At 42.8% G+C, this 25,189-nt stretch overlaps 1 protein-coding gene and 1 long non-coding RNA gene across 8 annotated transcripts in view; one reads left to right on the plus strand and one right to left on the minus strand.

The window, feature by feature from the left end:
- RALGAPA2 (Ral GTPase activating protein catalytic subunit alpha 2) overlaps positions 1-15,238 on the plus strand; it is a 209,264-nt gene extending 194,026 nt beyond the window's left edge. For 3 of the 7 annotated variants that reach the window (XM_079983435.1, XM_079983436.1, XM_079983441.1), the window contains one exon: positions 12,590-15,238. In XM_079983435.1, the coding sequence (XP_079839561.1) occupies positions 12,590-12,744 (155 nt within the window). In that variant the 3' untranslated portion in view covers positions 12,745-15,238. The other 4 variants (XR_013840655.1, XM_079983438.1, XM_079983439.1 and 1 more) reach the window with 4 other exon arrangements.
- Positions 1-24,794, minus strand: part of LOC307220060 — a 44,850-nt gene extending 20,056 nt beyond the window's left edge. The window contains exon 1 of the long non-coding RNA XR_013840671.1: positions 24,557-24,794. This is a non-coding gene — a long non-coding RNA (uncharacterized lncRNA). The remainder of the gene's footprint in view (positions 1-24,556) is intronic.
- Positions 24,795-25,189: the final 395 nt, after the last annotated feature.

Below are 25,189 nucleotides of genomic sequence, written 5' to 3' on the forward strand. Positions count from 1 at the left end.
TGTTCTGATTTCAGGAGGTGTGAGAGAAGGAGAGGGGAGTAAGCTTCATTGTGCAAGTGGGGTTCATTAGGGGAATCCACCCCATGTTCTTATTCTATGTATCGGGGTGGGGAGAGAATTTTTTTTATTAAAGTAAGAAAGGGTAGAAATCTGCTCTATTAACTATCCTGCCATAAATCTTTGCTTTGACTACCAATCCAAGCCAATATTTTGTTGCAACTGCTTGATACTTCCAGGGTCATGTTTTCCGCCATGTAACAAAGCCAGAGTATTATGGATATCCTATCAAAAGTAATCACAACCAAATTATTTAGCTGCAGATGTAATATATTGGTTGCATCTTTTGAAAAAGCTACACAAATACACAATAGACTCTTTGCCTATTGTATATGTAGGAGCAAATTCAGTGGTTCAGTGGAGAAAATATATTTACTTAACCAGATAAAAGGCAAAGTTGTTTTCCTCCAGTTCAATTGATTCTGTTCAATCAGATACTATCACCTCCCCATGGTAATTCTTATCCATCTTCTAGGTCCATAAAGCTGGATGTATGTTATCACATTCATTTCTATGGCAACAGACTGATTACAAACAGAATTATGACTTCTAAAGGACCAAGAAGCAGCTGCTCAAAGAGGAAAAAATGTATTTGGGTCTTTCCCAGCAATAAAAACCCTGCACTTTTCTTAGTGTTTTATTCATTCTAGTACCATGATTCCATAGCATGATCTATGTCCCTGTGCCATGGAATGAAGGGGTGTTTATTATTTTGTTTATTTATTCCATTTGTATACCATCCAAGGGGTGTATGGAGTGTTAGGGGAGGGGTAGTTCCTCTGGTGGGGAATACTTCATGCTCCTTCTGGGGTAGTTTATCCACCTTTAGTCCCCACCCTGTACTCCATTCTCATCTGTGGTTCCTAGAAGCTGTCAGCATGTGACAGCAGCCACACCCTGGGAAACAGCTTTGGCTGGCTGGCTAAACCAAGTGAGGGTAGCTGATGGGTCTCAAACCCTCCATGAGTTAGGGATTTACCCTGCATGTGAAGACAGGCTCCAGTAGATTCAGGGGAGAAGGCCAATAGTGGGTCCAATGTTCAAGAAGGTGGCTTCTGCACATGCTGTAGAGAGAAGTGAGGGGCAGATGGGGCTCATCAACCTGGGAAGGGAGCCAAATCTAAGAGAAGGAAAACTCTGATCCTAAACCTCTGCTGCCTTGTGGGATATCTTTGGGAGAAGAAAAGGCTAAGGAGTAAACCTTACATAAACTGGGAGTAGAGTCCCTAAGATGTTTGGGTGGTGCCTTGTATGCCTCCTTCTGGCAATTTCAGCAGCCAAGCTAGTGCCAAACATATTGCTCTGCTTTCCTGGGCTGCCCAGGACCTCCAGACACACTGCCCAGGCTTGCGCCCCAGGGAGATCACTTTGACTTCACCCCCAGAGGCACACTCCATTGTCTCTTGAGACAAATGGATACCAACAATACCACCCAAAAGTTCTTTGGACAGTTTATAGAAACATTAAAAATATGGGTTGTGTTTCACCTAACCAGTCCTGTCAGCAATGGTGTTTCCCCCTCCTTATCCTCCCCACATGCACCTCCTGCCCTCAGAAAATCCACCAAAACATAGTGGAGGGGGCGAGTGTAAACTGTTTAATTATTATTTGGTGATGCTTAATTTTACTGTTTACTATTAGATTCATATGGATTGTTGAATGTTGCATTGTTTAATATGCTGTTTATTTTAAAGTTGTGGCTTTTTATATTAGATCAGATTGTTACTATTAATGTTTGATGTTTTATTATGTTTTTATATGTGTTGGAAGCTACCCAGAGTGGCTGGGGATACCCAGCCAGTTGGGCAGGGTATTAAAAAAAACCAACTAGTTTGTTTTTTTAATTCCTCAAAGTGCTTCCAGCAGGTAGAGTGTAGAAAGTTGTCAGTGTCTTAGTTTTTCAATAGAGAGCTCCTTTTTATAGAGAGTTAAGTGCAATTACAGGTGGCAGCTGCCCAATCAGTTTATATATCGTGGAAGAGCTTATGCTACTTTTTGTGTTGTTATTATTGCCTACTTTTCTATTTCCTTTTTTACCCCCTCCACCTGCTTTATGCCCCAACTTCTGGCTCCAACAGAAGATATACTTGGTGCATCTTACAATCATGTATTCTAAAACAAATTAAAATCAAGATTAGGAAAAAGCAGTTATGAACTGACCCATGGGCTTATTCATCTTTACATACTGGTTTGTGTTGAGAGCAAAAATCCCATCACAAATCTCTAGAGGCAAGTATTTGGGTTAAACAAAAGCTTTGTGGATGAAATATATGACTTTTTTGAACGTTGTTTCTCCCTAGTTGCCAAATTTAACTGGTTGGTCTGTGGCCCAATAAGATGAGGATCTGGATATAATGAAATCAAACAGAATTTGTCATTGCCTAGTCAGCATCTCACCAATCAAACACATCCTTAACCCTTGAAAGCACAAAATTAGGAAATTGCTACAATTTTGCACATAAAAGAGGCTGTGTATGCTGGTACATAAAATACTTTTTACTCTGTTTTTGGAATTGTATAAAAATGGAAAGCTAATGATTCTATGTATAGTTTTTCCTTGAAATGTAAGTCTGTGTTTGATAACTAGACTATTTAGCATGAAGTTCCTTATAGCTGCCTGGCAAAGACTCAAGCTGATAGAGGATGTAAAATTGATTAGTGTCAAATGATGGAAGATTTTTGTAATATAATTTATATGGTACAGTAATATGCAAATAATATATACATTGTGAAGGAAGGGAATGGCTTTTTTAATTTCTCCTATCGTAATTTTCTGTCTCATTGTTTTTCAACCAGCAGTGGTGGGATCTGTCTGTGGAAGTAATTTACCACCTACCTCTCACTCAGTAATAGTGCTAATGTTCATTAGTTCCATTTCCAAATGATAGGCGCTGAACGTATAGTTCACACAACTTGTGTTTTTTCCCATTAATAACTGTGTAAGTAATGTGTATAAGGCTGTCATTAGAGCAGCAGGTGCTCTATTCCCATATTTACATGATTTTGTGTTCTTTCCCTTTAGATTAAAATATGTAAAGATCTCATTACAGTAATTGAGAAAGGTAAGAGGTTGCTCACATGGCGTCATGCTCAATTTACTAACCAGATTCTTTCTGTTGCTTGTATAAAACTGAAACATCTCTCATTTATCTGGGTTGGTCTCTTCCTTTTTCACTGGGTGCTGCGCTAGCAACAAGGGACCCTTCGTATCCCCCCACCCCAAGCAGCAATACGAAGAATCCCATATTCAGCTCTCTTTGCCCCTGCATGTCTAAAGCTTCACTGGAACACCCCCCCCCCTTCTGCTCCTGCTTGCTTCAGGCGGAATCTGACACCAACACCTGCCATGGTGGAAAATGTCTTTGTTGCTTTGCACTTCTGTTTGAATTGCTGCAGGGGAGCCAATGGGAGTTAGGTCCATTTACTTTTTTTGTTGCCTAAGCACCATGGAATAGGATCTTGAGATGGTGCAGATAAGGAGCGGCACGTGCTGTGCTGGCCCTTTGAGTTAGCTCAGCTTAATAAGGGGCTCTTTTTCTGGGAAGGGCAGATTGCTGAGCTTGGGCCTATGAATGGAACAGCTGGGGGAGGAAAAAAGAAACAAAGGAAGGAAAACACAGGCTGCCCTGAACCTGGCAATTGGGGGTGCGGTTTTGGAGCTGGCCACACGCCAGGTGTGACCTTTGCAGTCTGCTTGGTTCTGCTTGTTTGGGTAATTTCCAGTGCAGTGCTGAAAAGGAAGGAAGCTGCCCAGCAGCAGAGCATTGCTGGCTGGATAGGCTCAGTGGCTGGCTGGGTTGCTGAGGCGCTGAATTAACTCTTACAAAGCTAGCTCACAAATAAATGAGGAGGCTTACAGAATAACCTGTCAAACGGCCAGCTCATCAGGTTAATGGATGATTCCTCATTGCAATCATACATCAGCTGAAACACTTTTCAGGGTTAGATTATCTTTTTGTAAGCTCTGGCGCTTAACTGATATCCCTAAGGGAAGCAAAGCATTTGTGTATCAGAGGGGAATATGTGTTCATTAGTAATACAAATTTAACTCATTTATTCTTTGATCTTAAACACATTGTTTGGAAGTTGTTCCAGTGAAATCAGCAGCTATTGCTTCCTAGGACTATGTTTTTGAGTCAGGTTGTGCATTTTATTATTCTCAGGGGGTGAACTGTGTTGTAAAACACCTTCTTGCCAATGTGTTCTTTTTAGAGCACAGAATTGTAGAGATGCTTTCTGTTGACTGAGATGAAGGCATAAATGGGCTTTGTACTGAGCACTTTCTCACTGTAACTTTTATGTTAATACACTGTTTATTTTGCTGAGGCTGAGGGGCTGCTCTGTTTCTTTCTCTAAAGTGAACTGGAATATGAAGTTCCGTACTTCTGGGGAGAAGCGGGCTCAAGTCAAATTTGTGCCAGATGGCTTGCAGGTGGAATAATTATAATATTTTTATAAAAGACTTTATCTTTTGCAGTTATTTGCTCATTGTGCAGCTGTTTTCTCCCCGTCAATCAAGACCTGTTTAAGGGGAGCAATGAGACTGGTTGCATAGTTAAGCACTTGGCAGAAGAAAGGTTTGACTGAAGGAATGTGCAACTTTGAAAGGCTGATGGAATGTTGTGCAAGTGATTACAAGTTGCAGCTGCCCTTTCCTGCACATGCTTGCCTGTTTGCACTGTACAGCTTTTCATATGCACAGGAGTGCTCTTGTTGTGTGATTGCATGACTGTTACTTGAACTTACTCATTTGAGGGAAATTGTGCTATTTTGACCATCTGTCACTCTGCTTGGCTTCAGGAATGTAAAACACTGCACCCTCCCTTTTTTTCTCCCCAAGGAAAAACCAAAGCACCTTCCCAGTTCTACAAATATCTACATATTTTGCACAAAACTATTTGCATATCCAACCTGTGTTTTGCTTGCTTTAAACTTTTTCACTTTCATTATTTAAGTACAATGTATGAGTATATAAATGTTTAAAAGGTTTGAAACAAACTCCTAGGTGAAAATTTAGCTGAACCATGTTATAAGATATTAAAATTGCCTAAGCTACTTGAATTTATTTTCCTTTAATGACTTGCTCCAAACATGAGCTGCTCCTGGGGCAAAACTATGTTCCAAACCTGACTTCTGTGAAGTGGGCCTCATAAATAAATAAAAGCTGCAGAAAAACTACAGAACTGCTGATATATTGTCCTCCAAACAGCCAGTTTCTCCCACGAGATATTACAAAATGTGATGAATAAAAGTAAGTACAGTAGTATATAAATCTTATGAAATAAAACTTTAAAACTAGATAAAAATAGAAACAAACAAAAAGGCTGCAGTGAAAGTAAGTGTATTCTAACTAACTAGCCCATCCCTTAAAATACAAGGCAGTCGCGTTTTGGGGGTGCAGAGTCCCCTACCCCATTTGGCTCCCAATTTGTCCCATTTTTGAAGATATAAAAATTGGCGTTTGTGTGCTCACCCAAATCTGCTTGCCTTGTTCGCAATTTAACTTGCTAGCTGCTTAGGAAGTTGAGCCTGCCCTACCCTCCAAAGCCGGCTGATTGATGCTCCAGGCTGGCCAATACTGGAGCACTAGCCTTGAGAAACAGCTTGTTTGGCAGCGCAGAGGCAGGGAGCTCAGTAAGGAGTCCTACCAACTAATTGTTTTTGAAATAAACTTTCTCCCCCTTCCCATACACAAAACTAAATGCATATTTTATGATGGCACATGTCACCTGCAATTGTTAGAATTGGCTGTGGGGTTTTCCAAAAATCAGCCTTTTCCCAGCACTTCTTACACCCCTGTATTGCAGACCAGCCTGGTTAGCCCTTCTATCACAAATGCAGAGGGAGGGAGCAGAGACAAGCAGAATTGCTAGAACTTAGTGACTTCAGGCAAATGCTGAAACTTCAAATGGTGACCCTTCCTGACTGCTAAATAGGTAGGACTGGGTTAGCCCAAGACATTTTGCTACCTGAGAAAGAACAGTGGGACAGCAAGCAGTCCTTCTCCCCAGAGGACTCTGAGGATTATATTTCTGGGCATACTGGAGGTATTTGGGGGACTCCATGACTGTTAATGTGGTATAAGAGTGCCTTAAATGATGCATTAGTTAAAATTCCTGCATTGCTGGGGGTTGGACTAGATGACCTTCAGAGTACCTTCAATTCTATGATTCTATGAATGCCTACAGCTCAACAATTTTGCGGTCTTCCTAAAAAAAGTTAAACAACTTTCAGGGTGTCCTGGTTTTTACTTTTTGAAATATGGCAACCCTATTGGAGACAAAGCTTTGTGAGGAAAAGAAACAGCATTTGTTGCTATCTCCACCTCTTTCTTTCTTTGGCTGGCCATTCATCAGGTGGGGAGCATGTGACTCATTGAAATGAATGTGCATTGGGTCATTGGTTCTACCCTATGAGTATGACCAGCATTGGAAACAACCCATTGCAATGGATTGCTTTGATGTCATTTCATTCTGCACGAGGTAAAGTAATTTTTAGTCCCCCAATTCCTCCCCACGTCCCTTATTTTGCCCGACCAAAGGTGGCAACTCTACTCACTGCCTCTCTTGTCATGAGGTGATAAGGGTGGTTACCTTCCACCACCACCTCAAAAAAGTACAGAGTTGAAGAAGGAAGTTTGTAGAGTGGCATGCATTCCCACCTCCTCTTTTTTTCTGTTTGATTTTCAAGGTTCCGTATTCTACATGGGCCATCAGGCTACCATGGTATACATTTGCATTAATTTGGGGGCTTAGTGTACTAGCCTTCCAGAGTGCTATTTCCTTTTTGGAAGGGGCATCACACAGTGGTGGAGCAAATGTTTGCATGCTGAAGGTCACAAGTTCAATCCTTGGCATCTCCAGGTAGGGATGGGAAAGACTCCTATCTGAAACCTTGGAGAGTCAGTCAGTGGCCAGCGTGACATCGCTGCTCTGGCCAGAGCCAAAGCCAGAGCCAGAGCCGCACACGGAAACGCCGTTTACCTTCCCGCTTGTAAGCGGTCCCTATTTATCTACTTGCACCCGGGGGTGCTTTCGAACTGCTAGGTTGGCAGGCGCTGGGACTGAACGACGGGAGCGCACCCCGCCGCAGGGATTCGAACTGCCGACCTTTCGATCGGCAAGCCCTAGGCACTGAGGCTTTTACCCACAGCGCCACCTGCGTCCCTAACAGTAGTAGTAGTAGTATAGTATTACCCGTTGCAGCTTGTAAGCACATCTTTGTAGGATAAATGAACATTGTGAGTCATCTCAGGGTAGACAGCATGAAAAGGTATGACAGAGGGACAGGCGCATACATGGAAATATTAGGCACCCATTCACAGTCACAGTGGCACAAACCATTCTATGAAAGTACATCATTCCAGCTAGCAGATGGCATACAGGCTGGGTTCCTATGCTTTTGCACGGAAGGGAGAATTTTGGCTGTCTTCTCACAATGAGTAGTATGGTCTGACATATGGTTGACATATGAGGAACGGCTAAGGGAGCTGGGCATGTTTAGCCTGGAGAAGAGGAGGTTAAGGGGTGATATGATAGTCATGTTCAAATATATAAAAGGATGTCACATAGAGGAGGGAGAAAGGTTGTTTTCTGCTGCTCCAGAGAAGCGGACACGGAGCAATGGTTCCAAACTACAAGAAAAAAGATTCCACCTAAACATTAGGAAGAACTTCCTGACAGTAAGAGCCGTTCGACAGTGGAATTTGCTGCCAAGGAGTGTGGTGGAGTCTCCTTCTTTGGAGGTCTTTAAGCAGAGGCTTGACAACCATATGTCAGGAGTGCTCTGATGGCGTTTCCTGCTTGGCAGGGGGTTGGACTCGATGGCCCTTGTGGTCTCTTCCAACTCTATGATTCTATGGTAAGAAAAGCAGCACCTGATAATGCTTTCTGTTGTCTCTGGCACCTTTTGAGTAGTTTGGTGATGCTTACTCATGAATAAATCGACTAGAAATGGAATCCTTCCCAAGAATCCAGTCTTCACTAGTTAAAACTGCAGCACTTCCATTGACTGAGAATGGCTCTGCTCCTGGGGACTGGTTAAAATCTTACCAACCTGAGCACACAAACTAGGATGCTTTATCATTGATCCACTGGCAGCCATTTTTAACCCTTTAACTCCATCACATCCCTATCTGCATCCCTCCCACCCTGCCCTGCCCACTATTTACTTTCTTTTAAAACAGCATTTCTACAATTACTAATTGTGTATCACCATCATTTTGTTTTGGCCTTCTGTTTCCTGAAACCAAACCCTGAAACGGAGTACTAGACAAGTACTGTGCCTGGAGCTTACATGGGACCTCTCCTAGGAAAATAGCCAGAGTGAGCAGGCCTTAAGCTACCTGTCAGCATGGGTGGGAAAGAGGTTAACTAGGGCCACAGCATGAGGGAGAGTGTTTCCAGTTGGCTTGCAAACAGATATATGGAAATGGTGTGAGGAAAACATGCCTTGGGATTGCCAGGCTAAGAGCAGGCCTATTTTAATACAGTGGTGCCTCGCAAGACGAAATTAATCCGTTCCGTTAGGCTCTTCTTATAGCGGTTTTTTCGTCTTGCGAAGCAAGCCCATTGACAGCTTAGCGGATTAGCGCTATTAGCAGTTTAGCGGCTTTCAGCGATCAGCTGTTAAGCGGCTTATCAGCGGAACAGCTGATAAGCGGCTTAGCGGCTTAGAAAAAGGGGGGGAAAGGGGGGGAAACCCGCAGGAACTCGCAAGACGTTTTCATCTTGCGATTCAAGCCCATAGGGAAATTCGTTTTGCGAAGCGCCTCCAAAACGGAAAACCCTTTCGTCTAGCGGGTTTTCCGTCTTGCGAGGCGTTCGTCTTGCGGGGCACCACTGTATTTCACCAGGAGTTAAAAAATGCTTAAGGTTCCATATGATCTGTATGCAGTTGGTTGGGACACAGTTTTCATCCCAAAAATGAAATATTTGGCTATCTATGTATACTGACTGTTGAATCATATCATGTTTGTTTTTATTTTTCCTTATGATAAATAGCCACTACTGTAACTGTTGCCCAATTGTGTGACACCATTATGGCAGACCCACTGTCCAAAGATCTTTCTGTTATCTCATCCCAAGCTGCCTCTTGTAGTAAACTGGCATGTTGATAAAGCACATGGGAAGTGTGCTGTCACACAAACAGATCATGTGGTTGGGCTGTGAATCATCCTGGCATTCCATCAAGATGAAAAATTATACAAACTTGAAAACATTAGTTTTCAACACATATAATGCTGCATTCATCTGTTCCTGTAAATGGGGGTGGGGAGTTTGGAGGCTTTTAGGCTCCTACACAGAAGTGTTATCTGCTGTTGATGGGATTCTCGCTTTGCCTCTTCACTCTCAGGGGAATTGCTATATAGGAGTTTGACTCAGTATTAATAAAAATATTTATGTGAGAGAGTTTCAGGAGATGGACAACGTTGTTTAAAAGCTCTTTACTAGGAGAGAGGTGATGAAATGGCATTTGCATTTGCATAAGTCTCCTGGGACTTGTCAAAGCCACAGTAGCAACAACTGTGCTCGATTGCAGCATGCATTTTAATGTTCCTTGGAGCATTGATTATAATTGTGCCAGGGAACTAAGTACAGAAGTTGCATGCTTACCCTCTACTGCGTACATAATATGCACCCTCCTTAAATGTGTTCTAGCTTTTGAGTTGAGCAGAAGATGCTGCTTCTCTTTTCAGTGAGATAAGATGAGATTTAGGCTGCAATCTAAACATACTTATTAGGGAATAAGCCCTCTTGAGCACAGGGGGGAATATACTGCTGAGTAAACAGGCATAGGATTTCACTGCAAGTTCTGAATATAAGTCACATGGGCCTTTGGAGAATGACTGACTTGGATCTTAAGAAAAATTAAATATTTATATATATTGCCATTTTGTGTAAGTTCCCAGGCAGTCATCCTCCAAAAGGCTATATGACTAAAATTCATAAGTGGCAGTGAAATCCGTGCAGGTAATTTTAAACAGACATTGTCTTAAGTCCTTCAAGGAATCCGAGTGTCACACAAGGTTCTGAAATGAAATGTGAGGAGGAAATTTGGGGATGGGGTCTTAATTAAATTCCTTGAAGAAGGCACTTCAGAATATTCAGGGGATGAAAAAGAACGACCAGCCTCAAACACAAGTTTACATTATTACATTGTCTTCAACTGTCTCATAACTTGAACTTGCTTACATATTGAAAGATTAGTCAGTGGAGAGAGCTTGTTTTGCATTCCAAGTCAGGGTACCATGTGAATTATACAGTGGACACCTTGAACTTCTAATGTTGAAATAAGACTGAAAGCCAGGAGGCTTATGTTGTGGCTGTTTCCAGGGCATCTGTATCTTTTTTTACATTTTCCTGAATTTCAGCTTGCAAAAGCATCTGTTCAAAGGGCATCAGCTTACTACTTTAACAGAATTAGTGTACAGCTTGTGTAGACATACAAGATAACATAGACATGGCCAACCTTTTCACTGAAACACTTGGTTATGTTGCCTTTGTTATATGGATGTGTGTGCATGCTGATCGTCTAGGAATTGCATCATGTGACAGCAGCAAAAAATTCATCACCCTACCTGTTAGCAGCCTAAAGCAGACGATACATTTTATATAGGTGCCCACCCTAGTTCTTTTTCAGCGACTTTAAAACAAGAAAAAACAATCTAACAGCACAGCCTCTGCACAAGGGACATCAGTATTACAACCTAGTTTGGGGATTAGAGCTAGATTATAATTTTGAAACAACCACCACACAGCCCAGGATCTTTCTTGACAGGGAAATGTAACGAACAACCACAACTGGGGTCTATCTTTGCAATGGAATATGTGGACAAATAACCAGCCCACAATGGAAGTTTAAAGGCTTTATTTCCTAAGTTAGTTTTACACAGCTAGGGCATCTTCTGTCTGATGGGAGGTTACCCTTGGGGAAAGGGAAATAGAGTGAAAAATTTATCCTACCTAAGCAGACTAACCCTACACCACTAAAAATCCCAGCCCACAAGGAAAAATAGGAAAAGGGTGAGATGTGAGAGGAGATGCTGCCTGTTTGGGTTTTGCTGTGTAGCCTTCTCCAACTTGGCCCGGAGAGAGAACTACCTTTATAGAGATACAGGATGGAGCAAAGTCCTTGCCCTCAGGATCCAGAATGCCACAATATTGCAAAGTAGTATAGCCCAGATTGCTTGCATCTTCACACCTCACATCTGCTAGCCCCAGCCTCACTTTCCAGCCACTGTAAGCAAAAGATATTCATAACAACACACACAAATGTATCCTTTCTGCTATGCTGTTGCCTTGTGGTTACTAGGGCTTGAACTGCTTTCTCAAGGCTAGATTTCTTCTGCAAAAAGCTTCATTAGTTTATTAACAGCTTAAACATTTAAAAGTTAAGAGTTAATATTAGGAACAAGTGGTTTACTACAAGGATATGTGTTTTTAAAGCATTATATGTAGTAAAAAATTAATATCTCATAAGCATAAAGGCTGTAGGTTGCCAAATACACAAGTTGGCCATAGTTTTTCTGCTTTATTATGGTTGGCAACTTACTGTAAGCATGTTTAAATAATACAAGATGCATTTTAATCATTACAACGCTACAGCCAAATTTTGGACTTCCCTGACAATGATTTGCAGTCCTCATGAGAGGTATGCAGCAAAATGTCAGTGCACTCTTCAGTAGCCAGAGCTACTGGATTTGGCCAACCATGCCACAGGCTTGATATAAGAAAGGAAGAAAGGAAGCCTGCAGAAGGAAGCCTCTATTCCAAGAAGAGAATGAAGCCAGCCCCTGGCACACCACCCTCAAAACCACTCTGGTAGGTTAGGTGAACCCCCATAGCATTGTGCAGGGGAGGAAAGGGGAGACTGTTCTGTTCAGCAAGCAGATATTACTGTGCTGATGGAATGATCTCTCTAGCATTATGTTGAATTCCACTCTTACGTATGTGCATTGTTTTTAATTCAATGGACATAGAGACATACAGTCCCCACCTGCACTCTGAAGTGGTACAATCCTAAAATGACTATATGTGATATTTCTGAATGTGTATTTAACCTGCATCTAAGAATAACAAATGTTTTGTTAGCACACACACAAAACAAACAATTTCTTTTTCTTCGATACAGCTTAAATGTGTTTGTTTACATGCACCTTTTCTGGATACTCGCACATACAGACAATCAAAATCCATACCAATTTTCTGGAGAGGATTGCAATTATAGTGTCAGCATAGCAGCAAGCACCCCATCATCCTGATGATAGGGACAATGTCAGTGCAAGCTGGTCTTGTGCCATGGTCCTGTATATATGGGAAATCCTTGCCCTTTACAAGAAAGAGAAAAGCTGGAACCTGGAGTGCAGGAAGGCCCAAGAAGATAAGTTGGCTATTTGCAAGTATTGTATGGTTTCTATGTGGATTTCTTGGACTTCTCTAAGGATTATGCTTCTTACATTGTTCTCAACTAGTGAAATGTATGTTGTTTTTTTAAACCCTTTCGATTCTAATAGGATTTTCCTTATTTTTAGGCTGTCTCACTACAAGTCTGAGTGCTGATCTTGCCACATCTGTAGGGACAGAGCCAGCAGAGCAGATGCCACCAACACTGTCAAGTGCCACAAAAAACAAGCTCTCTGGGAAGCTGCGCCGATCTGCGAGCACTCTCAGTAAATCTTCAAGTTAAAGCACTTTCAAAGCTGAAAACAATGTAAGGAGACATATACTTTAAGTCTCCTTTCATTAACTATATTCCTGGAACTGGTAATATTTGGATACTGCCTAATGAACTACATTTTCATATAAAATTATGATTCCTGAAGTTTCAAACTTAACATTTCCATGTGGATCATCTGAATTATGCAACATGCTTTTCACTTGATAATTTCTGCCACTGGAAGCAATGAAGTCAAGAGCTCTTTTGGCAAGTTTACCATTTAACTGTAACCCTATTTTCTTGTTTTACTAGTAGAGATTGTAGAACTGAAGACCAATGAATTTCTTGGTTGTGACATTTAAATTGCATTATAATTTGAAATTTAGTAGGCGGAATTTTTAGTTTGTTGATGAAATGCCAATTTAGCCAAGCGATGTACTTTTTAAGTCCCACTGATGCCAACGGGGAGATGAGAGCATGGTTTACTAATTCTCTTCTTTTGAAATCAATGGAACTTTGCAAAGAGCTTCACTTTGGTTGGAATGTGCCCAAATAATGGATAGATGATTCTGCTTTTCAGTATATCTTCAGACACACTATTTCTTTCCCACTATTTCTTTCCAAAGACCATTCTTCTGTGCATAACTAAGTACACTTCAATAATAACTGTAGTAAAAATAAAAAACAGAAATAATGTTTTATATACAAGACATAGATTACTAGGTCATTTAAATCTCACTTTGGGTAAGTTAAATATGGCACATGCCAACTCAGTTTCTGTTTCTTAATATTATTCATGATAAAATTGGACCAAAGTTAAATACTTTCTTACTCCACATGATTAGCGTGGTGATTTAATCATGTCTAGAAGCACTTGCTACTTGATCAGTATAGAAAGACTGCTTGGTTGACCTTCTGGAAAAATGTGGATCAATAGAACGTCTATCGTGAAATCAATCCAGAACATCCGCATACATTATGAAGATAAAGCTGGTTCATGCAGTCTTTAAATGTGCAGCAGTTCAGGATCATGTACCCTCTAACCTTCTTGCTTAGGACTTCCAGTATGATCTAAGGAAATGTTTATCCAACTAAGCAATCAGACCTAGCTGTATCTATGAGCTGTGCTAGTGCAAACCATTATTTTCATGTTATGCATGTAGCAAATCACACTGGTCTTTCCTATCCAATTCTTGCCCAGACACTTTGTGTAGAAAATACTCGTGTGACCATCCCATCCCCAACCGCAACATTAATTGCTGTGGATTTGGAGGCTCCTCACTCATTGCAGAACCAAATTATGGTACCCTCTGTGATTAGGCATTTTTACCAAGTTGTCACTTTGCTACAGATTAGATGTGGATAGCTTGATTTTTCTTCTTTGTTATTTTGTCATGAATTTTGTTTTGTTGCACATATTTTCATGTTGGGGAAAACTGTTCACTAGACAATGCTTCTAGTTATTATAGCTAATAACTAACATCTTTTTCCTTTGGCGTGGAAGGAAAAAAACAGTAGTGTCTTATATAACATATTTCCAAATACTACTGCTTATAGCTATGCTTTCAGATTGAAAGTATTCTTAATTTTGTATGTGACCTGGAGACTTTGAGAGCTACATATCTTTTAGTGACAAACTGAAAATTTTGCACAACCCAAACCACTCAGTAATAAAGGTTTAAGGATGAAAAATACATTTAAAATTTGCCCCCTGAGAGTAAATTGGATTGAAATAGCTTGAAGCCATTTTCTCCCAGGCCTACAATATACATTAAACTTTGCAGTAAAAGTAACACCTTTCAGGAACAACATTGTTAGGAACTGGTGGTGTGTGGAATTCTTGCTCTTTTGAAGTCAGCAACCTCAATCCAGTGTGGCATCAGTACCACCTGCAGCAAATGCAAAGCATTTCTTGACACTGAAATGAATACAGCAGCCCTATTTCTGACTACTAAGGTGCATGTATCTGGAAACTTTCATAGGCTTACTTTGAGCCCACTGCCATAGTTATTTAGCTGACTTCAGTCAACTACTGCTATTCACTGAGATGAAAATTATGTCCTCTTTGGTAGTATTTGTCAAGAGTTTTGAGATACATTAGACTGTGAGATTGATTTCCTTGGCCAGTAAAAAAAAAGGGGGGGTGCATCCAATCCCTGTGACTTCTTTGATTTGTTAGGTCTGCTTTAAACAATCTGTATATCTGATGTAGAATTTGTTTATTTTTCTCTGTTTAACACTGAAATGCAGTCTCAAAATGTGATATCCCTATGTGTATTTTAATCGTAAGGGACACCCCCCTGCACCCCACCAACTCCAACTCCAACTGTATGCCCCAGAGGCAACAGTTTGGTGGTGGTGTTATTTTACTTAAACCTTGTGAATATATTAATTTACAGTCTACCTATTTTCATGTCTGCAATTATTTATTTATTCTTAGTAAAAATTGTTTGAAAGCTACTGATGGCAATATTTTATAGTAGTTAAAACACAAAACTAATAATAAAATCAAGGAAATAATAAACTAGAATCAAGTTACTGTTTGATTGCCAAGGAATTTACTGTTTGAGGTGTACACCCTCCAAATTAAACACTGAACTTCGTTCTGTTAGCATGAAATTCACATGCTTCTGGGAAATGTAGGTAAGTAGCATGATGATAATATGTCCAATTGCCATTAACTTTATTTTTCCATGTATAAGACAATGTTTTTTGCTTTAAAAAAAGTCAAAAATTGGGTGTTGTCTTATACATGGATGGTGAATGCACAGGGGTTTAAAGTAGTTGGGGTATTTTAATGCACATAAAGTAAGACTTAGCTGGGTAGGAACTCCTGACTCTGAGAGGTTTTCAACCCCCTAACCATAGGCTCAGATAACATATGCATGCAGGAATAGACTGCAATCTTTCATTTCCTCTATTTCCAGTGTTCAGGCTGTGGGTGCCGATGTTTATGTAACAAAAAAAGCACCACACACTCACAGGAGAGAAGTTTTAGCAGTTTGGGAAATAACCTGAGGCTTACAGATGAACAAGATATTGTTGAGGGAACTCCAAAAGCAGCCCAGTGATGACTAAGTTTGATCAGGGGCCAAAGAATGCTGATTGGTCATCCTCCACCTTGGACACACAAAAAAGCAAAGACATTTTTTACCTGTTTTGACTTTCATTTCTCCATCCTGTAGTGGCAGTTATTATGGTGGTGGTGGCGGGGACCTAGATAATTGCAGCCCAGATTCTGTTTCTTAGCTTTACCTGCAGATTACTTTAGGGTCTGGGTAGCCCAAGTCTACCTGAGTTAGGCTAAAATGTTTTTGGAAGCCAAAAGGCTGGTTCAGATGGAAAACAGAGGCCCCAATTATGTCTCTGTTTTCCATCCGAACCAGCTTTTTGGCTTCCAGCTCACAGAACACAACAGGATCTGAATAGCTGCTATTATCCACCATCAAGCCTCACTTTCTACTCCCACCTCACATAATCTAGCACAGGGATGGGGAGTGGTCTTCTAGAAGTTGTTGGGCACGTCTTGCCAGCCCCTCTGTGAGTGGCCATCAGTCCAGCAACATTTGGACGGCCTAAAGTTCCCCATCTGTTTTTTACCTTACATCATTTAGACTATGTGTATCAAATGCAACAGAAATTGTGGGAGTAAAATGGAGTTCCTGAATTATTTTATGAAACCTTTAATCACTAGAATCGTTGTTCCTTTTTCTATAGCTATTAACTACTGACATCACAATAGTGAGGGGGTAAATCCTCACTTGCAAGGAGTCTGAAGCAAGATTTCCTGTACTCAAGTATAGAGGGTACAGCTTCCCATCTCTTTCTCCCCCACAATTCCCTGTGCACTGAGCCTCCATATCCGTGCCTTGGGTCATCCCTACGCCAAAGCAAAATTTCTGATCTTAAAAGTTTGGTGTAGTTAATGCGGCTTGATCAGACCTTTTATTTCCATCCATTCTACTTCCATCCATTACTGTACTTCCATCCAACAGAACTCTAATATGGCTGAAAGCATTAGACAAAGGATCCTGTTAGCAAAGCTGCCCCATTTTAATGTGAAGTGGGTGCTCTGTTTATTCAAGATTAGCTGGTCACCTGGCACTCTGTTCGTTTAATTTATCTTGTTCCCACTGCTGTTCTGATCATTACTACTTTAATAATCACACCAGCTAGTGAAGAGGATCAGTCATCTGGACTTAAATTACTTTGTTTGTGCCCAATTCTTGCTATGCTTGTTACTGTAAAAATATTACTTCATCACAGGCATGCCAACTGCTAGGGGGGTTACCTTGGGGTGATGAATCATTGGGGGGACATATTTGTTTGTGAGGGGCTAGGCCCCCTCAATGTTTGGCAGACACGATGCATGACGTCACAAAGTCTTGTGTGACACCCAGAGATTGGACGCAAAGCCCAGACACAACACCATCACACACAACGTCCAGGCATTGCGCAGTGGCAGCTTAGCTCCTCCTCCTGCCACACAGGAGAAGCAGCCCCCAGCCCATGGCATGAGCAGGAGGAGGAAGAGGAGGAGCTGCTGTCAATAGAAGCTGAGTTGTAACACACAACAGCATCACAGCCGATGTCCAGGCATCGCATGGTCACACAAGATTGAAGGAGCCAGGAACATGGGGGCAGCTCAGCTCCTCCTCCTGCCACGGAAGGGAAGCAGCCCCCAACCCATGGTGGTGGCAGGAGGAAGAGGAGGGGGAGGAGCCACATGCCATGGAAGCCAAGTTGCTGTGCAACGACTGGACATAGTGTGTGACAGCGTCGCCTCTGACATCCGGCGCTGTGCATGTCACAGCATCACATGTGATGCCCGATGTTATGTTGTGCAGCCAGGCCCCCATCTCATTCCTGAGTCAGCACCTCTGCTTCATCATCAGTTTATTATTTTCAACAGATCAGCAATAAGACCAAAAATAAAAGCATACAGTACATCATAGCCTTAAGGGCGGAGCAAAATGCAATGCAAAACATAATTTAAATGGTATTGGCTAAAGTTTCATATATAGAAGATAACCTAAGTAGCCCCTGAAAATTTTCTTTCCAACTTTGGGTGGTTATTCATCTCTTTGTCCTCACTGTCACTAATAAAAATTTGGCCACTTTCTATGATACCCATGGTATTTTATCTCCAAGTAATTAACACTACATTGAGCTACCTGCCTGCTTGTTTGGCCAGTAAATTGGCAATCATTTGCTAACAAACTCCAACATAAAAATTACAAAACAAAGGCATACATTCCACAGATTCCACCTCTTGGTTCTTAGTAGCACAAAACCTCAAGAGAAAAACACCAACAAATCTCCCCCAAACCAATTGAGAAGGCAGCACATTAGATCTGGTTAGAGCAGGGGTAGGCAACCTAAGGTCCGTGGCCCAATCGCCTTCTCAATCTGGCCCATGGACGGTTCAGGAATCAGCATGTTTTTACATGAGTAGAATGTGTCCTTTTATTTAAAATGCATCTCTGGGTTATTTGTGGGGCCTGCCTGGTGTTTTTACATGAGTAGAATGTGTGCTTTTATTTAAAATGCATCTCTGGGTTATTTGTCGGGCATAGGAATTCATTCATTTTTTGTCTTCAAAATATAGTCCGGCCCACCTCATGGGCCCATGGCTGAAAAAGGTTGCTGACCCCTGGGTTAGAGTAAACACCCTATGACAGTGGTTCCCAATTAGCAGTCTGAATACACCCACAGCCCCATCCCTTGCCTCCCCCCAACTAAATATTTGTCATTTTTGCATGGTAATATCACAAATTTTATGGTCTGTTCTAGCGCTTTGCAATTTTTCAATGTATTGGCCCAAACCGGTTTTGAAATCACACCGCAATAACAATTTTGACCCGGCAATACGCAGCAATGTATCACTCCTTGCGTGAGAGAGAGCAGAGCAGCCAATTTCAAGGTGTCGTCAATATCACATGATAACAGTGCTGATCTGAGCTGCCTTCCCTCACGCTGATGGAGAACAGGGCATCTGATCGCCCTCACTTCAAGGCACTGTGGCACTACCTTCCCCTGGCACGGAGGCAGAGCGGCTTTTCTCAGTCAGCAGGAAAGCAGCAGCAGCCACGGTGGACGTGCATCTTCGCTGGCTGCCCCGCTGATTGTGACTTGATGCGCCCCCCATCCCTATCTCCTCCCACTCAAACCATGCAGTGGAAGTGACTCCCCTTCCTCGCCTCCCACCTCCAACTGATCTCCATGGCTGCTCCTTCGCTCATCCCCATGCCTGATCTCCAATTTCAGACATTGTGATATGCAGTACTGGAATATTATTATTATTATTATTATTATTATTATTATTAATAATAATAATAATAATAATAATAATACCCCGTCCATCTGGCTGGGTTTCCCCAGCCACTCTGAGTGGCTCCCAACCGAATATTAAAACACAATACAGCATTAAACATTAAAAACTTCCCTAAACAGGGCTGCCTTCAGATGTCTTTTAAAAGTAAGATAGTTGCTTATTGCCTTGATACCTGATGGGAGAGCGTTCCACAGGGCAGGCACCACTACTGAGAAGGCCCTCTGCCTGGTTCCCTGTAACCTCACTTCTCGCAGTGAGGGAACTGCCAGAAGGCCATCGGCACTGGACCTCAGTGTCCGGGCTGAATGATGGGGGCAGAGACGCTCCTTCAGGTATACAGAACCGATGTTTAGCCACTGATGTTGAAAAGCAGATATTGCTCAGCCCTAATCTGTTTTTTGTATACCTAAAATCCTTTGCTTATTAAGGGCTACCCCAAAAATGACCACATGTGTACTAGAGAGCCAGGTAAATTGCATTCCCAACAGCAAAGATTTGATGTGTTATGATTAATTCTGTATAATCTGTTGGGGCACATGTACCAGCGATGTGCCATCTTTAAAGCATTATCTCAAGTTCTTATTGAGATGGATCTGAATGTAGTTTATGGGACAACTCAGCCAGATGGGCAGGGTATAAATAATAAAAATATTATTATTATCCCAAATATGTTCCTAGAGCTGTTCCTCTGATTCTTCCCCAAAGTATTTTCCCCATTTTAATCTTAATGAAGTAAGAGGAAAAGCAGCCAATTGTGTGAGAATTTATGTATGCAGTAATATAAAAGCTTCATCCAGAAACTGTTTTTGTTGGGTATTAGGTCCATAAATAGAACACAGTGTCAGCCAGGAGTTATCTAACTGACATTTGAAGAAGCTAAATCTTCCATTAGTGTCACTTAGTATAACTTTTAACTGAAACTCAAGTTTGGGTGAATTGCTGAACCTCTACTTTTGGAAGTACCTTGTAAGGCGTACCAATCTCCACTTCCACTTGGAAGGATTTTGTAACAGTATTGTGTTTCATTTTTTTAAAAAATGTCTCTTTTTTAAAAAATAAGGCCTGGGTTATCTTGCTGTAAAGCAAACCTTATTCTTTTAATTGTTGTACCCAGGCCATTTACACTCCAAGTTACTGCAGTTAATTGTGGCATTAGAAGATTAATTTAAAATTATGCAGCATATTAGGCCTGGGTGACGTATCAATACATTTGTTTTAAATGTAAAATCACAAGAGCGATTTCAGAATTTCCAATCAGGCAATGTATCGCGAATCCCCCGGTCTGCTTGCAGCCGGGCTGCCTGATGCTCACCCACTCCCTCCCTCCCTCCCTCCCTCCACAGCCCAGTTGCTGGCCTTGGGAGTGGGGCTTGCCTGCCTGCCAGCCTTCCAGTGTGTTCGTTTTTTTTCCCTGGCTGCGTTAGCATTGGCAAGCTGCCTCCTCCCTCCATTCCTCCTCACCCCATGGAATAGTGGCTCCCAGTAGCTGCCACTTGTGCAGCAAGACTATCATTGGGGTGAGCCGCAGCTGGCAGTTCTGGGGAGGCCAGTGGCTCTGTGGTACCGTGCCATGCCATTTACCTTCCCGCCGCAGCGGTCCCTATTTATCTACCTGCACTGGCATGCTTTCGAATTGCTAGGTTGGCAGGAGCTGGGACAGAGCAACGGGAGCTCACTTCGTCGCGGGGATTCAAACCACCAACCTTCTGATCAGCAAGCCCAAGAGGCTCAGTGGTTTAGACCACAGCGCCACCCATGCGCTCTGGTTTCTGTCACGGTGTTCCGTTGCACCAGAAGCGGTTTAGTCATGACACGGAAAGCTGTCTGTAGACAAACGCCAGCTCCCGCAGCCTGAAAGCAAGATGAGCGCCGCAATCCCATGGTCGCCTTTGACTGGACTTAACCATCCAGGAGTCCTTTGTCTTTTTTTACCTTTACCATGCCATGCAACACTCTGGGTGCTGCGCTCCACCCAGAGCAGTGCTGTCCACCCAGCTTCACCAGGAAGAGGCAGAAGCTGCACACGGTTACATTAACTGCCTTGTTCCTTCCCACCTCCTTCCAACATCCAACATCTGATATAGCAAAGTTTAGCTGGCAATATCACCCAGCCCTACAGTATATACCAGGCAATAGATCTATTAAGCATCATCGTAATTCCAGTCTTTTAGTCCTATTCCATCAGCACAAAATGAATTCCATCATGCCTTGCCGTGATGTCACTGCCTCCATAAGTGACCAAATTAACCAATTGAGTGGCACCACCAACTAACCAGTTTCCCAAATACAGTATAGAATAAAGCAGTAGAAGACCACTCACCGGCAAAAAGCATGCAGGCAAAAAGCTCCTACTTGGTCCCTTGGGCAACCTGCAAAGTTCCTACACTGAGTCCTAGGAGGGCAAGGTGGTTGCTGGAAACTGAAGAGGTGGGGAGGAAGTGGCATAGCCTTATATAGCCTCAGTCCATATGCCTCTCCATGCTGTGTGTAAATGCACACCAGCAGAGCAGGTCCTTCTCTTCCATCCTGAACACAAATATGCCATGCCAACAGGTAACTTCTTTGATAAGTAAACTTATTAAAGCACTATTCCATGTATATTAACTAAGTGCCTGAAAGGTGAATTCAAAATGCACACAGTCCCCTGCATATATTTAGAAGCATTCAGTTCATCACAACCATGACGTGCCATTACAACAGAAGTTAGCAATTCCCCTGTGTCTACCAAGTCTCCTAAGTTAGCTTCCTCCCCCATAGGCAGTGCAATCCTATGCATGCTTATTTGGAAGTAAACTCACCTGTGTTGTTCAATCTATCCCTCAAAGCAATTGTATACACAACTGATTTCAATAGAACTTACTCTCAGGTAACTGTGTATATATAGAATTGCAACAAAAAAACTTAATAGTGGCAATTCTAACACTGTTGATCAGAAACTATGAAGCACTGCAGTGGTAACTCGGGTTACATACGCTTCAAGTTACATATGCTTCAGGTTACAGACTCAGCTAACCCAGAAATATTACCTCAGGTTAAGAACTTTGCTTCAGGATGAGAACAGAAATCGTGCTCCAGCGGCACGGCGGCAGCAGGAGACCCCATTAGCTAAAGTGGTCTTCAAGTTAAGAACAGTTTCAGGTTAAGAACAGACCTTCAAAACAAATTACGGTAAGTTCTTAACCTGAGGTGCCACTGTATAGCACATCATACATTATGCTGATGAAATTGCACAGCTAAAGCCCCCAAGTGAAGAAAACATCCCCAAGAACTAAACCTTAAGACAAGTGTCACATTCTAAGGTTAATCCTGTTTAGCCTGGAGAAGAGGAGGTTAAGGGGTGATATGATAGTCATGTTCAAATATATAAAAGGATGTCACATAGAGGAGGGAGAAAGGTTGTTTTCTGCTGCTCCAGAGAAGCGGACACGGAGCAATGGTTCCAAACTACAAGAAAGAAGATTCCACCTAAACATTAGGAAGAACTTCCTGACAGTAAGAGCTGTTTGACAGTGGAATTTGCTGCCAAGGAGTGTGGTGGAGTCTCCTTCTTTGGAGGTCTTTAAGCAGAGGCTTGACAACCATATGTCAGGAGTGCTCTGATGGTGTTTCCTGCTTGGCAGGGGGTTGGACTTGATGGCCCTTGTGGTCTCTTCCAATTCTATGATTCTATGAATCCTCACAATAAAAAGGTTTTTAAAAGCAATGAATTTCAATTATTTTCTCTGCTGATCTCAGACCTTCCTAATGTGTGTCATTGTCCGAAAAAGTATGTTCAGCTGAGACAGTGTGTCAGAACCTGCTGTGCCCAGGTTCTGTAACTCCCTCCCTGGACTTATCTTGCCCCCCTTTTAGCATTAGGTTGTTGAACACGTTTCTTTTAGGATAAAGCTTCTTTTAGGATAGGACCATGAGTGGTTGCATTCTCCATGATTTGGTCGTGATTTGCTTACTTAATTGCACTTACTTAATTGCAGTTTGTACTTTTAATTTTGCTGCTTTTACTATTTTACTGTTATTTTATAATTGCTTTAATTATTGTTGTTAGCTACCTTAAGCTTTGTTTACGAAAAGCAGGGGATAAATATTTTAAATCAATAAAAGATTATCCTATTTCCCCCACCATTAAGTTCCACTCTTCTTGTAGGTTCCAGTTTCTGATGTTGCAAAGGAAGAAAGGTTTCCTGTAAATTTAAAAGTATGCACTAGAAGAAGGAATTCAAGCAGGCACAGTTTCTGCTGCAGAGGTGAGAAAAGCAGACTACTGCGTGTTTACATCTGGTCTTCTTTAAAAGAGAGGGGGTGTCCTAGGTGAAAACTCTTGAAAGCACCCTGAGATATTTCCATCTTTTGGTTAGGGAAAAATTAATAATTTTGCCATTATTGGTTTTAGAGTACTTTGAAGGCACAGTTGCAATGTGTGGCTGAGGTCAGGAACACATATGCCTGCCTATCACTTTAGGCTCAGTGGGGTTCATTGGCAGCTGAATTTGTGGGCTGACTCTATGGGGAAAACAATGCAGATGACATGAAATTTCTCCCTATGATGCTAAAGGAAAGGGCGTCTCAGAAAAGGTTGAAAGGTTCATTATTTTGCAAACCAGGGAATAACCTTGGGAGAAACTGTTCTAAAATTCATCTTCTCTTCCTTTCGGTGAGCCTAGTCCTCCACTGCAAACGAGTGATGAAGTGGCACTGAGCAGGAAACTGTACAGGCTGAACAAATAATGATCCTCGGCTTTAAAGTGGCAAATGCCAACTGAGCAACTCTCAACCCAATGGGCACAAGCTACCACTGCCTATGCAGCTTCTATGCACTTTGAAGAACAATCTTCTGCTGGATTGGGCCCAACACCTGTGCTCCTCTCATGTGCTTACAAAGGCTCACAAAATCACTATTTAAGGAGGACAATCCCATTCCTTCCCTTCCCCCTCCACCCTGCCCCAATTTCAGATCACAGGTGCTCTTGAGGAATAAATCACCTATTACTTGGCATAAATGAATAAGTACAAGAAATGTTACTAGAAAGGGATAGTAGCCAACCTGTTTGCCCTCTCGATGTTAGACTCCAGATGTCCCCCTCTTTTAAAAAATTAAATATCTAAGAGCAAGCCTTTGACCCTGGGTCCAAATCCCCCTTGGCTACAAAGGAACTTCTCATTTTGGGGCTTTTTGGCCTCCTTGCTCATCCTTCTTTCCCTACCTGGAGTCTGGAACCAACAATATGGCCAAACCTGAAAGGAATGAGGTTGAGAAGACAGAGCTAATGAGGCTTCTCTTCTCTTGTGCCTTCGGGCTGTGTTTCTCTGCTCCATTCCCAGCCCACCAGCGAAGGAGGGAGAGGGTCCCTCTGTTCTCTCCCCAAAAGGAAGGCATTTGCTCAGGGGTCAACTCCTCAGGGCCAGCCCGCCCGCCAGGCAAGGTGAGGCCACAGCCTCAGGCAGCAGATCCCAATGTAGAATCACAGAATCCTAGATCCCTCCCTTGTCTCTGATGTAATCTTTCCTCACCTCTTTTTGCTTGGCAGGGAGGGGGGCGCCATTTTGTGGTTCTCCTCAGGTGACAAAATATACTGTATTGGGCCCTTGGCCTGGGCCTACTCCGCCTCCCAAGGCCTGAGGGAAGAGGCCTCTCGGCTTCCCGCCATTCCGCGCTGCTGAGGCGCCCCTGCAGCCGGGCTGAAGGCCCAGCCGCCGCCGCCTCCTCGTAGGGCTGCTGCTCCCCTCGGAGGGAGGCGGTGGCCATTTTGAGGAGCGGGGGGTCGTTTCGATGTTGAAGCCCGTTCTGGTGGCCTTTGCCAGGCGCCCGGCGGGGAGAGACGCGGGTCCGGCCTCTTCCTCGGCTTCACGTATCTGGAGCAGGCCTTCTGAAGGAAGCGTCTCCCTCGCCCGTGGGGCAGCCAGAAGCGAAGGCATTTCGCCCGCTGCTGGGGTCAAAGGGCTCGGCTGGGCTCCCCCCCGCCCCCCCCCGCCCCAGCGGAGCCCCCCATAGCCCGGGGTGGGGGGGGCGCTGCGCGAGACTGGCGGAGGGCGAAAGTTCGGCGAAAGGAGCGAAGTCAAGCCGGGCTGCAGCGGGGAGGAGGTTCGCGGCTTGCCTTCCTCTTGCCCGCGAAATAAGCGAGGCGCCGTGGCGAACAAACACCG

This window comes from Podarcis cretensis (genome assembly GCF_951804945.1).
Source record: "Podarcis cretensis genome assembly, chromosome: 7".
NCBI lineage: Eukaryota > Metazoa > Chordata > Lepidosauria > Squamata > Lacertidae > Podarcis > Podarcis cretensis.